This window comes from Myotis nattereri, assembly GCF_964212035.1.
Source record: "Myotis nattereri genome assembly, chromosome: 18".
NCBI classification, from domain to species: domain Eukaryota; kingdom Metazoa; phylum Chordata; class Mammalia; order Chiroptera; family Vespertilionidae; genus Myotis; species Myotis nattereri.
This window is the reverse complement of record NC_138093.1, coordinates 33,292,602-33,307,468: the sequence shown is the minus strand read 5'-3', so window position 1 is coordinate 33,307,468 and position 14,867 is coordinate 33,292,602. Positions and strand designations below refer to the sequence as shown.

The 14,867-nt window shown below is 48.7% G+C and overlaps 1 protein-coding gene across 1 annotated transcript; it reads left to right on the top strand.

Moving 5' to 3' along the window:
• Nucleotides 1-1,818: 1,818 nt before the first annotated feature.
• On the top strand, nt 1,819-7,713 carry IL19 (interleukin 19; the record flags this gene model as incomplete). The annotated part of the gene is made up of 5 exons (XM_081112927.1): nt 1,819-1,962; nt 2,117-2,182; nt 4,916-5,068; nt 6,002-6,076; nt 7,618-7,713. 5 exons carry the CDS (start codon nt 1,819-1,821, stop codon nt 7,711-7,713), a joined length of 534 nt encoding a protein of 177 aa, XP_080969053.1.
• Nucleotides 7,714-14,867: the final 7,154 nt, after the last annotated feature.

The window sequence follows — 14,867 nt, the reverse complement described above, 5'->3', positions numbered from 1 at the left end:
CCTACACGTACCCCCACTGGGTACAAAACCCGCAACCCGGGCCTGTGCCCTGACCGGGAATTGAACTGTAACTTTCTGGTTCAACCCCTGAGCCACAGCGGCCGGGCTTAAATATCTTGTTCACTGTAAGGAGCATCTGTAGCTCAGTCTACCCAATCAGAAGTGCATTTCTTTCTGGCTGGTATGAGGGCATCTGGGGATCTCCAGCTGAGCTCCTCCAGGGGACAGAGCCGTCAGTGGGATGATGTAGAGGACAGAGGGTCAAGGGCCAGCTTGCCTGCCTTCTCCCTCTGGCTCTGCTACTTGGTGGCCACGTACCTTGGGCAAGTTCCTTCCCTTCTCTAAGTCTCAGTCGCCTCTGGTAAAGTGGAGATAGGGTGGTTGTGAGCATGATAATTAGGAAAAACGCCTGGCACAGGGCCTGGCACCTGTGGCATGCATGATGAACGTTAGCTGCCGCTGTTATCTCAATCTGCCAAGGTGTCTGGAGATGCCAAGCGGAGGGAGGCATCTTTCTCCTGCACAAGATGCCGGGGCCTCCTGGCAGCAGGGGCCGAGCAGGGACTGTCCCGTTGCTTCTGACAGTTACCTTGTCAGAAGCAAAACTGTGCTCCCTTCCTAGTCACTTGGCTTTCTAGAAGCAGCCCAGTTGCCTTTGGAGGGGAGAGAGCGCTGAGGGGACCTACAGACATCCCTGCCAGTGGGGTCTGTACTCTTGTTTGGTCAGAGAGAGAATTTGTAAAAGGAGCAGCCAAGCTCTGTGATGAATGCCCCCTGCTTGGTGAGGTCTCATTATACACCTGTTCTCTCACCGGGAGTGATGCCGAGTCCAGGAGAGATAAGGCGAATGGCTCTCTAAACAGGATTTGCTGTTTCTTGGCTTTCCTGAAAAGAGCGTGGGACTCCCAAAGGAAGATCTGTGGAGTGGTGGTCGGGTATGGGAACAGCTGCGGCTCACACTCTGGAACCAATGTCTGTGCTTTCAGTTAGAGCCACTATCACTAAAGGCAGGAGGTGGGGTGCTCGGCAGCCCCTTAATTGCCTTCCGATTTGGGTGCCTCCCTCTCCTCCGCTGTCACACACCAGCTGGAAGTGGTTACATGAGAAAGGCAGAGAAAGACGGTGCTGAAGGGTGAGAAGGCATCTCAGGGTCTGGCCCTGCCTAGGGACTGGCCAGCTCAAACATGGCCCTCACATCCCTGGCGCAGTGGGGGACAGAGGGGAGGCAGGGGCAGCTTCCCCCCCCCCCCTTCCCTGTGGCTAATTAGTTATTAGGAGACAGCTTGCTTCTTTCTTTCCCATCTTTCCCCAGGGGTGACATCTTCATAGCTGGCGTCAAATAACGATTTTAAGCAGATAATAAAAGGGTGTCGCCTATTTTGGGGGCAAATAAAAGAAACCACATAAATGTGCTCTTATGGTTTTTTAGATCTGTTGCCTAATTCCTAGGACATATTACAACCCTGTTTTTCCTATTTAATTGATTAAAAACAATGCTTTTCAAAGTGAGCTGTGTTGAGTCATAACAGAGTGATATGCGCTCACAGTCACCATCCCTGGGACTTGAGAGAGAGAGCTCACTGTATTGTGCTTCCTAGGGTGGCCGGGGGAGCATGGGGGTAGGAGGAGGGCTCACTCAACTGAGTCAGGAAAGCCAGGGGAGGAGACACATGCCTCTGGACTCCACAGGCCGGGGCGGTGAGTCTGTTCTCTTGGCGGCTGCCTGGCCTCCCTGTGACGTCCAAGGGGGAGCTCACCAGGGTCTCTCTCGCCCTCTGCACTCGGGCCGGGCAGCTGACTTCACCCCCCCTGCAGGACATGAAGGCACAGCGGGCTTCCCTCTGGTTCCTGGGCACAGTGTTCCTCCTGAGCGCAGCGCACGCCCGGGGTCTCAGGAGATGTCTGATTGCCATGGACATGCGCCACATAGGAGAGAGCTTCCAACAAATCAAAGGAACCATCGTGAGTACGGGCTCTGGGTGCAGGAGTGGGCAAGGGCGCGTGCCCGACCTTACATCCAAACATGAAGAACAAGTACCTGCTCATTGTTTGTTCGTGTCTCCGGAAGACGTGGGATGCTCCTCACGTGCGTTCGTTCTTATGTTTTTCTCCCCAGCAAGCTAAGGACACCTTCCCAAATGTCACCATCCTGTCCACATCGGGGACCCTGCACAGCATCAAGGTATGGCCTGTGTCTGCTCTTGCCTGTGTTGTTATTTGTACGGTGAAGCGGCCCTGGGCTGAGAAAGAAGTCCTCACCGCGCCCCCGTCTCTTTCCTAATCTCGTGTGCCCTCTAAGTGCTCCCAGCTTCTTATAAATCACCAGAGACATTAGGGCACACTCATGACTCAGGCACTCTGAACCCTGGGGAGCTACCATTCTGTTGTCTGTATCTGTGAGGTTTGTTTGTTGCTTTTTGTTTTATATCCCCATAGATATAAACCCACGGAGTAGCGGTTACCAGAGGGGGTGGGGGGGGGTGGGGGAGGACAAAGAGGGTAGAGGGGGGTCAAATGTATGGTGACGGAATGAGCTCGGTCTTGGATGGTGAGCACACAGGTGTCATATTCTACAGTTGGACACCTGACATTTATATAATGTCATTAACCATTGTTACCCCAATACATTTAGTTTAAAAAAAAAAAAAGAAGCCCCTGGAAGGAGTTAAAGAAGCGCCACTTACCCAGAGAGTGAGTGAGGGACCACGTGCTCAAAGGGGGCAGGATGTCTGCGGCTTAGGGTGATTCTGGAAGCTTTCATGGGGAAGCCGGGAAAAGGAGCAGTGACCTACAGGCTGAGTAGGCCGCGGGTTAGTGGATAAAAGGAAGGAAGGGTTTTGGGCTGCATGGGAGAACGGGTGTACAAGATCGATGGGTGTGTCAGGGGACATTAAGGCAACCAGACTTGTAGCGCAAGGGACATGAAGGCGAGAGAAAGAGGATAAGGTGGAAAAATACACTGGAGTCATTTTCCCAAGAACCTTCCATGACAGGCTAAGCCTCGGGCTTATAACAGAGGCAACAGGAGTCCCTGTAGGTTTCTGAGCCAAAGGCTGTATGACCACAAAACTTGTAGGAAGGTGGTCTGAGGGGGTTCTTTGCAATGGACAGCCCGAGGCCCGAAAGCCCGTGAGTCCCGTCCAATGGTCCAGACCAGAGCTGATGAGACTGTCTTACAAGACAGTTGGCTTTTGAGGTGATCATTCACTTTACAGAAGGGGTCACTGAGAAATGCCTTTAAAAGTGAGTTCCTTCAGTCCTTGTAAGAATTCTAGAAAGATCTTTTTATTTTTTCAGTATGTATGTGGCAGAGGATACATTATATCTGCAATGATTTACTATTTCTCCTCGGGCTTCTCTGCACCGGATAATTCTTCCAGTCAGTACTGGGGCTGATTTATTTGTGGTAACAGATGTGCAGCCTTTTACTGACTACTATTCCAGCCAGCTGTACAAGAAACTCATTAGATATCACAGCTGGAAATGACCCTAAAGATTACCTATTCCGAAACCACAATTTTCAAATGACCAAATTGATACCTTGCGAGGGAGAATGACAAGTTCCACGTGGGCCAGGAATAGAGCCCCACGTCTCATGCCTCTGTCTCCACATTCTTCTATCAAGGTCTAGAAATAGCTGATGGGATGTGAGAAAAGGGTCCATGAGGATTCAGGTCTTTATCACATTTTTTGTGTGTTAATTTTTAAATTTTTATTGATTTCAGAGAGGAAGGGAGAGGGAGAGAGAATCATCGAGAGGCTGCCTCCTGCACTCTCCAAACTGGGGATTGAGCCCACAACCCAGGCATAGGCCCTGACCGGGAATCGAACCATGCCCTTCTGGTTCATAGGTCCATGCTCAACCACTGAGCCATGCCGGCCGGGCTTTATCACATTTCTGTCTCCCTCTTTTCCTCCCTGATAACGGAGAGGTGCCACTTTAGCCCCTTCGGTTAAGGGAACTGGCAGGGGTGCTGGAAGAGAAGCATTTTGTGTGTGTGTGGCAAGTAGAGTTTACCATCCAGGAAAAGCTACCCCTGGGGCCAAGGAGGTTTTGCTGCATTAATGCTAATGAAGATGAAGGCTCTATCTCTGCTGTAGATCCCTCCCTCCTCAAACTCAGAGCTATAAGTCTCCTGCAGAGTAACTCACTGATCTCAGGCTGCTAGAAGGAAACTCAGCCTGGCCAGCTGCTCTGAGCTGTGCTCTGGGAGTTCAGGAGCCCTTCCTTAGAGAGATCTGCCCTCTGCCAGCTGCGGACCTGCCCAGATGCAGCATTGCCACAGCGGTCAGTTTCCATTCTTGCATATCCCAGTCCCATCAAATGATCCCTGCGGTTTAGAAAGGACAGACTGGAGGAGAGCAGAGCATTGCAATAGAAGGAATGCCATTGTGATAGAAGGAATATGTGCCCAGCATATGCCTGGCAAGCAACAGCCATTGTCTGAAAGGAGACGTTACAGAGGGGCAGACTTCTTCTGCACAATGTAAGGAAGTGCTTTTCAGGAAAGCTGCCCAGACATGGATGCTTTCAAAAGGCAGATGCCTGGTTCCTGGAGGGGTCTAAACAGAACTGAGTGGTGGCCTGTTGGGGATGCTGTACAGAGAATCTAGTCTCTGACTGGGCTCCATCCCTTATGAATATATCTCCTGACCCTATACAAAGAGGGGGTGAACCACAATCTCTCCTCAGTGCCTTCATCATAAGTAGCTTCAGTGTACCAAGGGATGGACACTCTGAAACCAATATGAATTTAAAAAAATAACTTTTAGTTATTTTGGTCCTTGCTGCTCCTATTCAATCAAATAGGCCACGTTGGTCTCCAAGATAATAAAGAAGAGAGGACCCTGGACTTCTCTGATTCGTAGCTGTAGCCCGTGGATGCCCTGGGCTTTCTCTAATTCATATCTGTAGCCCTTAGATGTGTGCTGTGTGACCAAGAACCTCCTGGCGTTTTACGTGGACAGGGTGTTCAAGGACCACCAGGAGCTGAGCCCCCAGATCCTGAGAAAAATCAGCAGCATCGCCAACTCTTTCCTCTACATGCAGAAGGTTCTGCAGCAATGCGTGAGTCCCCACATCAGAACTCCCAGCATCTGCGCGCTGTCTGCTGGGGAGAGCCCGGGATGTGCTGGCCCCAGTCGCCTTCTCACGTGGTTCCCTAAGGCAAAGGACATCCCCTTCCTCATCTGCCATGGGGAGACCTGTCAGGAGCCTCTTCCAGTGGTCACTCCTTGCCCAGGCTTCCTCCCTGCCAACACCTTACCAGACCCGAGTTTCCTTAAGGAGAGTCCTCCTGGGGTGACCACTTATGTCAAAGTATCACTTAGGTGACCCCAGGACTGGCCTGTGAGAGGGGTATTCCAGGCTTATCCTAGGCACCCCCCTGCTGTCTTTGTTTCTGGCCCTTCGGGGTTTTCATAACCTCTGGGTAGGTCCCCAGTATAGCCTTCCCCTAAGGATCCCCTGTAATTCATTATTATCTATTAAAATCAAACATCAGAAATAAAACCAAACTCAAACTCAAACAAACCAACGAAAACGTCGGACAGCAGAAACCCTGGGCTGTAGCCCCATCCCCGCCAAGGGTTTCCTGCGTGATTGGCGGCAGGTTACTTCACCTCTGTGTGTCAGAGTCTAAAACTTAGGGATCATGACCCCTGTCCCACTTACAGAAGATTCATCGAATCAATTATTTAATTCACGAGCCCAACAAATATCTACTGGGTGCCTGCCTTGTGTGCCAGAGTAGGGATAAGACGGATTTGGCACCTACTCTCCTGACTCTTCCAGTCTGTCAACCCAGAGGAAGCCAAAGCTCTGGTCAAACACAGGATGACTCTACAAACAGGCCTAGCTCCCCTGCTGCTCCACACTGAGTTTATTTACCTGGCGCTCACCTTGGGCAGAAGGAGAAACATCACTCTAGGAGGGGAGGCGGTTGAAAGGGTGGGCCAGGATGGGAAGGTTCTCTCATGGGTGCTGCCTCCATTTTATCAGCAGGAGCAGAGGCTGTGTCACTGCGGGCAGGAAGCCGCCAATGCAACCAGAATCATCCATGACAACTACAATCAGGTGAGGGCGAGGAAGAAGACGGGGACGATGGGGATGACAAGTGGGCGTGCACCACCCTCTGCCTCCACTCCACTCACACTCATCCACTCACCAGCAAGTATTTATCGCAGGTCTCCCGAGCTGTGTGTGGCTGCAAAGAGAGTGTTGGTCTGACCTGATTTGCTAAGGTCCTGGGCTCCCCTCCCCCACATCCCTCCCCTGTCTTCTTACGCCCTCACATATCAGATCTAACCCGTGTTAAGTTTTGGGGGAAAGCACATATTCTTAAGATGGGGGTGATCCAGAGGAAGCAAGATCTCCAGTGAATTGGAAGCTGTTATGCATGAAGCATGTTACCCGCCAGGTGTCAGTGTGGCCAGGAACGGTCATGAGCATTCTGTGTGGTGCAGAAGAGCACCCTGCTCATACACAGGTGGAGGTGGAAGCGATGCTTCTTATGTGCATCATTTGGAGATTTTTGTGAAAATGCAGATTCTGGCTCCATTGGTCTGGAATGAGGCCCGAGATTCTGCATTTCAACCACACTCTCTAGAGATGCTAGTCATTGGAATAGCAAGGAGGTGGGGAGACCTGTTAGAGCTCTGGTTCCTTATGGAGAGGCCCATAGGATAATGTTATAACAATGGCTAAGAGTCCTATTGTTCTTATTATGAGCCAAGTATTGTTCTAAGCTCAGTACAGGTATAAACAGGTATTATCGGCATTTGACAAATTAGGAAACTGAGGCACAAACAGGTTAAGAAACTTAACTAAGTTTATATTGCAACGAAGTGGTGAAGGTAGGACTCGATCCCATGCCTTCTGGCTCTTTAGGACATACTTTTAGTCTGCTGAAGAGGAGATGGAGGAGGTCAGGAGACTTGGGTTCTAGTCCTACTACCGGTTGTGTGACTTTGGGTAGGACACTGATTCTTAGGGACTTTGGTGCTTTCATATGTCCAATAGGGAAAACAAGCTCTCCTTACTCACTGCATAGCACCCCGGGATCGAGACCTCTTAAAGCTAATTTGAAAAAGAAAATAAGCAAAAGAACTGTCCAGAAAGGCATTTTTTTTCCCCCTGTGAAAAACAGGAAAAAGCCTGGCTAGCAGGACTCAGTGGTTGAGCTTCAACCTATGATATAGGAACTCACAATTCGATTCCTGGTCAGGGCACATGCCCAGGTGTGGGCGCGATCCCAAGTGTGGGGCGTGCAGGAGGCAGCCTATCAGTGTCTCTCTTTCCTCATTGATGTTTCTCTCTCTCCCTCTCCCTTCCTCTCTGAAATCAATAAAGATATCTACTTAAAAAACAGGAAAAAGAAAAACAAGGGGCAAAGAATGAAGAATTTTTAATTTTGATAAGTTTCTGAGATGATTTAACTGCTTGTTTGTGGCAAACAATTTGGGTTGCCTGTTGGGAAAATTATTTGGGGTCTGTATACTCTGCAAATATAATGGATGAACTAAAATAAAACCTCGTGGGGACCAGAACATGGGGATAATGGTTTGAAATGATTATAGGGTCTGAAAGGCATGTTCTCATGGTCTCCCTGCTTCCAGCTGGAGGTCAGGTCTGCTGCCCTCAAGTCTCTGGGAGAGCTGGACGTCTTCCTGGCCTGGATCGACAAGAATCATCAAGGAACTCCTGCCGCCTGACACAGAGAATCTGGTTGCCCAAGTGAACAGCTTGGGAGGTTTCCAGGAGACAGCCTCAAGCATGTCAAACTTGTGGCCTGGGGGCCTCATGCCTCGTCTATTTGGCCTGTGGTAACCTTTGAGTTTGACATGCTTGGCCTACATTGAAGGGCAGGGAGATGGGGATGATCCCATTTCAATGCAAATGAGCATGATTTTGAAGCAACTTCTCTGCAGATTTGGAATTCTCTCCTCTGGGGCTGAGGGATTGTAGGGCAAAATCAAGGTTTGGACGGATCTCACCCTGTAGCCGGGAGTCCCAGGCTGTCTGACCCCACCTGAAATAACCTACTAATCTACTGTCATATTTATAATGAAATATGTTCCTTTGAAAGGTATCATGGGCCATCCTGGAGGAAAAGGGCTGGCTTCCCCCTAATTTATTGTGAGCTTGTTTATCCCATGTCTGTGATGTGAGCTGAGCGATATCCTGTAGTGCATATTGTACTGACTGATTTTTCTTAATAAACTCTGTTTTTTTAATCAATTACTGAAAGTATCTTCTGATTGGGGTGGGGGGGGGTCAGTTAAGGAATCATATATGGCAGCCATTAGAAATGAATGGGGCCTTAAAGAACATAACGAGGCCGAGAGAGGGATGAGACGGGAGAAGGGTTCCAAACTGGGTCTCTAAAGCCTCCATCCAGCACCCTGTCCTCTGCATAAGGATCGGGAAGATGGATGGAGGGCTTCTGACCACCGACTCCTGGACATCACTCTGCTTTTCCTCCTCTTTCTCTGTGTCATTGCCTTTTCTTTCTGCCTGACTTTGTCTTTGTCTCTCTGTCCTCTCTTTCTTACTGCTCTCAACCTAGAAACATCTTCTCTGACCCTAAGTCTCAAAGGGTGTATATGTCAGGCTAGAGAAGAGTGTTTCTGACAGAGGGATGGTTGTCATGGTGACAAAGCTGGGGTATCCTGGGTAGAGGAGTTTGGGCCCAGGCTACAGTGGAGAGAGGACAAAATGGGCACCAACTTCTAGATGCACCCTCCTCAGATGGTTAAGGACAATGACAGCTGACACTTACTGAGCATCTGTCATGTGCCAGTTGCTGAAATAAGCACTTTATACTCGCCTTTCTGGGTCGGTATCTCTACTGTGACTGGTTGGCCGAAGCATCCTTTCTTATTCTACCTGAGAAGGAGATTTCACAGAGTGTGCTTTAGTGGACAGGGCAGGATTCCTGAAGTCAGAGCAGCTTGGTTCCAATCCTATTGACTTTGAGCAAATTACGTATGTCTCTAAGTTTCCGGGTCCTCCTCTGTAGAATGGAGATAACACACCAGTCTCAATGCGATTCTGTGAGCACCAAGTGAGGGGAAGCCCCTCAACCATATGCCCCCCACAGTAACCCCAGCAGGGGGAGGCTGCCTGGTGTAGTGTAAAGAGCTTCTGTCCTGAATTGATGGGGGCAGGTCACCTCTGAGTGCCTGGCACAGTCCTGCACGAGCTATGGGCTCCCTCCCCCTGCACCTTGGTGGTTAAAGGTGAGCCCTAGATTTCTCAAGGGTGCTGCTAGGAGCTGATGGAGGTTGGAGAAGAAATGGTTTGGGAAAGAATTTTATACTTGGCTCCTTAGCAGGTATTTATTAAGCACCAACTCTGTGAAAACAAAAACAAGAAACAACAACACCAGTGGTTGAGTGTGGACCTCTGAACCAGGAGGTCACAGATCGATTCCTGGTCAGGGCACATGCCTGGGTTGCGGGATGGATCCCCAGTAGGGGACAGCCTAACGGCATGCAGGAGGCAGCCAATCAATGCTTCTCTCTCATCATTGATGTTTCTATTCTCCCTCTCCTTTCCTCTCTGAAATAAATAAAAACAAACAAACAAACAAACAAGAAACACCACCAAAAACACAACTCCGTGGACAACCAGAGTCAGGACACATTCTTCAATTCTGGACGGAGGGAAAGGACAGGTAGGCAAGGGAAGTGGGTAAAGTGAGGTAGGCAGATAATAAGAGATAATCCTTCCTCCCTCCCCCGCCTTTTTTTCTCCTTCCCCCCTCTCCCCCTTCCTCGCCTTCTCTCTCCTCTCCCCTCCTCCTCCTCTACAGCCATCCTTGTAACAACCCGCCCTTCATGCAGGCACAGCCCCTTCCGCCAGTAAGGCTCCTCCTCTCCCAAACTCCCATCACGCATGCAAGATGAGCAGGCCGCATTGCATCCTGATGGAGGACCCAGGCTTTGGAGTAGGACTCTCTGAGTTTGGAATTATTAAAGGTAAACGGAGGCACATCAAAAACTTTACAAGTTTATTTGAGCAAATCAGTGTTTATTGGAATCAGGCAGTGCCGGACCAGAAGGAGCGCTCTGCCCACAGGATCCAGGAGAAAGACTCAGAGAGAGAAGGTGCAGAAGCCAAGAAAGGAAATTGACTGGCTACAGCTTAAAGCCCGAGTGGCTGTCAGGGACTGGCTGCCCTTGATTTCATGACTTGAGGCATTTCCAGGCTTAGGTTATAGATTGCTTATCAGGCTGCCATGGCATTAGTCTCACCTCAGTCTAATGACTTCCTTGTTTAATTTCACAAATCCCAGTTCCATAACTAGAGCTGTATGACTCTAGGTGTGTCGTTGAAACTTACTAAGCTTCACACTTCTTCATCCATTTAATTGGGCGGCCTTTACCTTATTGTGAGGAGTAAAGGAGAAGGCGCGAGCAATGTTTTCACCTCAGTGCCTGGCGCATTCTGAGCGTCAACATGTATACATTGTTGTCGACACTGTAGGTCCAGCATGTCAAACTCAAAGGCTAACATAGGCCAAATAAACGAGGCATGTGGCCCGCAGGCCGCGAGTTTGACATGCTTGTTGTAGTTCATTCTGGCACCAGGTTGCCTGGATTGGAAGCCCCTGGCTTTGCTGCTGCTGAGCTGTGCGACTTCAGGTAAGTTATTTAACCTCTCCGTGTGCCAGTTTGGGGGACCCTGCTATGTTACCGGAATTCTCTGGAGAAAGAAAGACAGCAGTGGGCCTATATACTACTGACATGTCTAAGTTGTGAGGAACATAATGATATTTTGGGGTGTCTGAAGCAGCTGGAATAGGATAGGAAATAGCTGTATTTCTAGCAGGGACAGGTTCACAGGTGCTGCGAATACTATTGCGATTTATGTTTGTTTCCCAGCCTCATGATGGAAGGAAATGCTTTGAACAGACGTTAGTGGAAAAAGCAGAAAAGGATGTTTTTTTCCCCATTCCCCTTTCCCAGGCTAAGAACCCCTGCGTTAGAGGGTCTGTTCCCCTATGATGCTCTGAGGTCCCAAGCGCCATGTCTTGTCCACTTTGGTACTTTTGGGCCATTTTGTTCAGTGCGGGCACACGGAGACTCTCCTTGCTTGTTTGTGGAATTAAAAGGAAAGGAATTGCCTATATCCCCATCTTCCCAGGTGAGGAAAGTGCTCAATCAAGGCTAAGGCTGGAGTTTTGTTCCCAGACTTTTGTTCCATGTCTGGGAGAGGATTTTCCAGGGGCTCCCACTCTGCAGCTGGAGCGGGAGGAAGTGGCCAATTCTGGGGACTCCGCTAAGTTACAGGAATTCTCTGGAGAAAGAATGACAGCGAGTTGAGCCGGTTAAACAGAGCAAGATGGAAAAAACGCTGGAAAAGGAAATGACGTCACTCATTCTGTTGGCTTTGAGCACGGGGGAACCGAAAAGTTCGAAAAGTACACTCCTGATAGTCTGGCTGCTCCACCCATCCTGCCCTGCAGGGAGGTGGCAGGGCTGCCAGGCAAGGCTCCCAGTGAGCGAGGTTCTTCCTCCTCAGAAGGAGGATGCCAGGGTTTCCCTGCAAAGTGATGCAACTGGCAGGCAGCTCAGATGCCAGCAACGATGATGCCCTCCATGCAGACGGGGAAGACGCTGAACTGCGAGCTCAGGACTTGCCGTGGGGAAAAAGGAGTGACCGGGTTTCCTTGGTTTCTAGACAACTGTTTCCTGCCCCACAATGCCCCGGTGAGGAAGCCGAGTTTATTTCCTAAGAAGGGACTCTCCTTTCTCCTCTGCCCAGCTTATCTCTATAATTACCTGGCACTGGTGATAGGCTGACCCCCAGTTTTGAAACCCCACTTCCTAAAGTTAGCTTCGTGTGCTCACGAAATGCACCCTTATTTCTCTGCCCCGGCCACATCCCCCCCCCCCCCCCCCATCTCATTTGAGCCGTTTGCTTCTGCCACTCACAGGGTTTGCTTCTGCCACTCACAGGCAGATATTCGTTCACAGCTGCCTGGGGAAGGCCAAGCGATTCGTGTGCCAGGGATCCTGCTGGCATGAGCGAAGCAAGATTTGGATAGGGTCAAGGGACAGTCCTCCACTGGGAAGAGTCTGTGACAGAGGGAGGACAGACTGCAGGAGAGCCTGTCGGAGGGGTGTCTGAGCAGCAGGGAGAGTCAGGGAGCTGCCTGGAGCCTGGCTGGCTGCACAGAAGAGCAAGCGCCCCCAGCAGGGACTTGGCCCAGGGCCTCGTGGGGGTGCAGACCTAGAGGAAAGCTCTGTTGGCCTGGCCGGTGCCTTTTGCTTTGTCTCACTGGCTAGTTCCCACAACAGTGTTTCTGGGAAATAAGATTAGAAAAGTTGAGAATTATTAAATAGTAACACCATTTTTTTAAAAATTAGAGATTGTTTTATATGTTCCATATACCTTGAAAAATGTGTTTTTATTGATTTCAGAGAGGGAGAGAGAGAGGGAGAGAAAAATAAAACATCCATGATGAGAGAGAATCATTGATTGGCTGCCTCCTGCACGCCGCCTACTGGGGATCGAGCCCACACACAACCTGGGCCTGCGCTCTGATCCGAGTCAAACTGTGACCTCCTGGTTCCTGGGTTGATGCTCAAGCACTGAGCCACACTGGCAGGGCAACGCCATTTCCGCTAATCATTTGCAGTGCTGAATGAACTGGTTCTTAGACATGATGTGATTAAAATTAATTGTCCAAGAAGGCAGTGAATTCCATTATATTGGGAAGTTTGAAAACCTTCTGATTTCAGGACTTGAGGACAGGTTGCAACAACTCATTGTTTGCTTCATGGACTCCATCACTGCCCAAAAGTGCCCTGCTTAGCAGATGGGTGCTTATGATAGGATAGAATCACCCCAGTGATTCCGGATTGCTGGGGTCCAGCCCCGGTGGCCCAGGGGTTCCCAAAGGTGTGGACGGAGTCGGGGAAGAATGTTTTACACGGAGACAGCATTCAGAACTCTCTAGCTTTCCTTAGTCTCCGTGGATCTTCCTGTGCCTGGCTGAGGCCACAGAGAAAGATCCCGAGGCAAACTGAGCCTTTATTTTATAGTCAGAGGTAAACAAGGTAGTGGTTACCAAAGTTACACTGTTCTTGTGAGTTTCACTTGTTTACACTGTTCTTGTGAGTTTCACTTGTTTTTGTTCTTGTTGCACTTTCCTCAGCCCATTAGCTTCCCAGGTAAGATCTAGGGAGCGTCATAAGGTCAAGCCTAATTATGCTTAAGAGGACTGTGCCCTCTAAGCTGGGACTTGTTTGTGACTTTGCCAACAGGTCAGTCCGAGGCTTAATCCTATATCGGCTCCCCACACCGGATTCCTGGGAGGATGATGGAAAGTGCTAGGTTCTTCCTATTATTGTAGATTCAGTGTGAATTTCAGAGGTTCTCAGACAGATGAGATGCGTAGTCTCTTCTCACTGAACAGACTGTTGGGACTCTTTTAAGTAGGCCCTGAAATAGAACGAGGAGCCCTGTTTCCTGGCACCCCCATTCCCACTGCTCTTCTAGGTCCTCTTGTCCCTGAAGAAACAAAGTTTAATGCACAGAGTAATGAATTAAAAATCAAGAGACTTAGATGGAAGTTTCCATTCTGCCACAACTCACCTTAATCTTCATGTTGCCCCCTGGGCCTGGTTATCCTCACATCAACGGTAGGAGGAGAGGCTATATTTTCAGTACATTCCGTTTCTACTGGCTGGGTGAACTTGGGCAACCCATTCAACCATTAAGCTTACGTTTCTTTGTCAGAAGATTGGGTTATAAGGCCTGTCTCATAGGCAAAAAAATACCTGTCCCATAGAAATAACAATATATTCAACATACATTTATCCAAAACTTACCATAGACTAGGACCCATTCCAGGTGTTTGTAATATAGGGGTGGTAAGGCAGACACAATTATAGCCTCAAGGAGCTTATGTTCTTAGTGGGATTTTATGATAATATCTACATTAAATATGTATTAGTGTATATACAGTGTATGTTATATACTATATATACATTATATATTATATATACATATATGCATACATTTATATACATACATATATATATACATATACACACACAAAAATGATTATAGTGTACAGAGTAATTAATAGTTACCCCAGGTACCAGGTTCAGGAAAATCTATACATTATTATAATAATTTTAGGTTGAACCATATGACAGTGCCAATATCAGATAGTTCTGACCTACACAGGTAGAAAATGCATGTGGTCAGTCTAACTATATTTTTATGCCGGGCTGGGGTCTCTTCTCCGCATCCCGCATGGAGAGAGAGACATGAACCAGTTCGTTTAAGTAGGAGGTGCTTTTGGGATTAAAGAAAAATGAAAAGACGGACACAAAAATAGAATAGAAGCTTGGGCCGGGTGTGGCATCTGCCCTCTGATTCGAGGGACAGACAGAGAGAGCCTCAGCACCGCAAGCAGATTTATTTATACTTGAATAACAGGAAGTTACATCACATCTAGGTGGGCCTTGATTTCCTGGCAACATCATGAGATCCATCCCCTTAACACTGAGCGGGAAGGTCAAACTGAGTGGTGTCCCAGTCTGTTGACCTGGTCTGCCCTCAGGGCGTGGCTCTGCCTTCACTCTGAGTTTCAGCGGGCATAATTAAACCAAGTGTTTTTTGCCAGCGGCTCTTAACACATACACACATATATATACACATACAAAAATGATTATAGTGTACAGAGTAATTAATAGTTACCCCAGGTACCAGGTTCAGGAAAATCTATACATAATAATAATAATAATAATAATAATAATAATGTTAGGTTGAACCATATGACAGTGCCAATATTCTGACCTACACAGATGGAAAATGCATGTGTCAGTCTAGCTATATTTTTACTTTC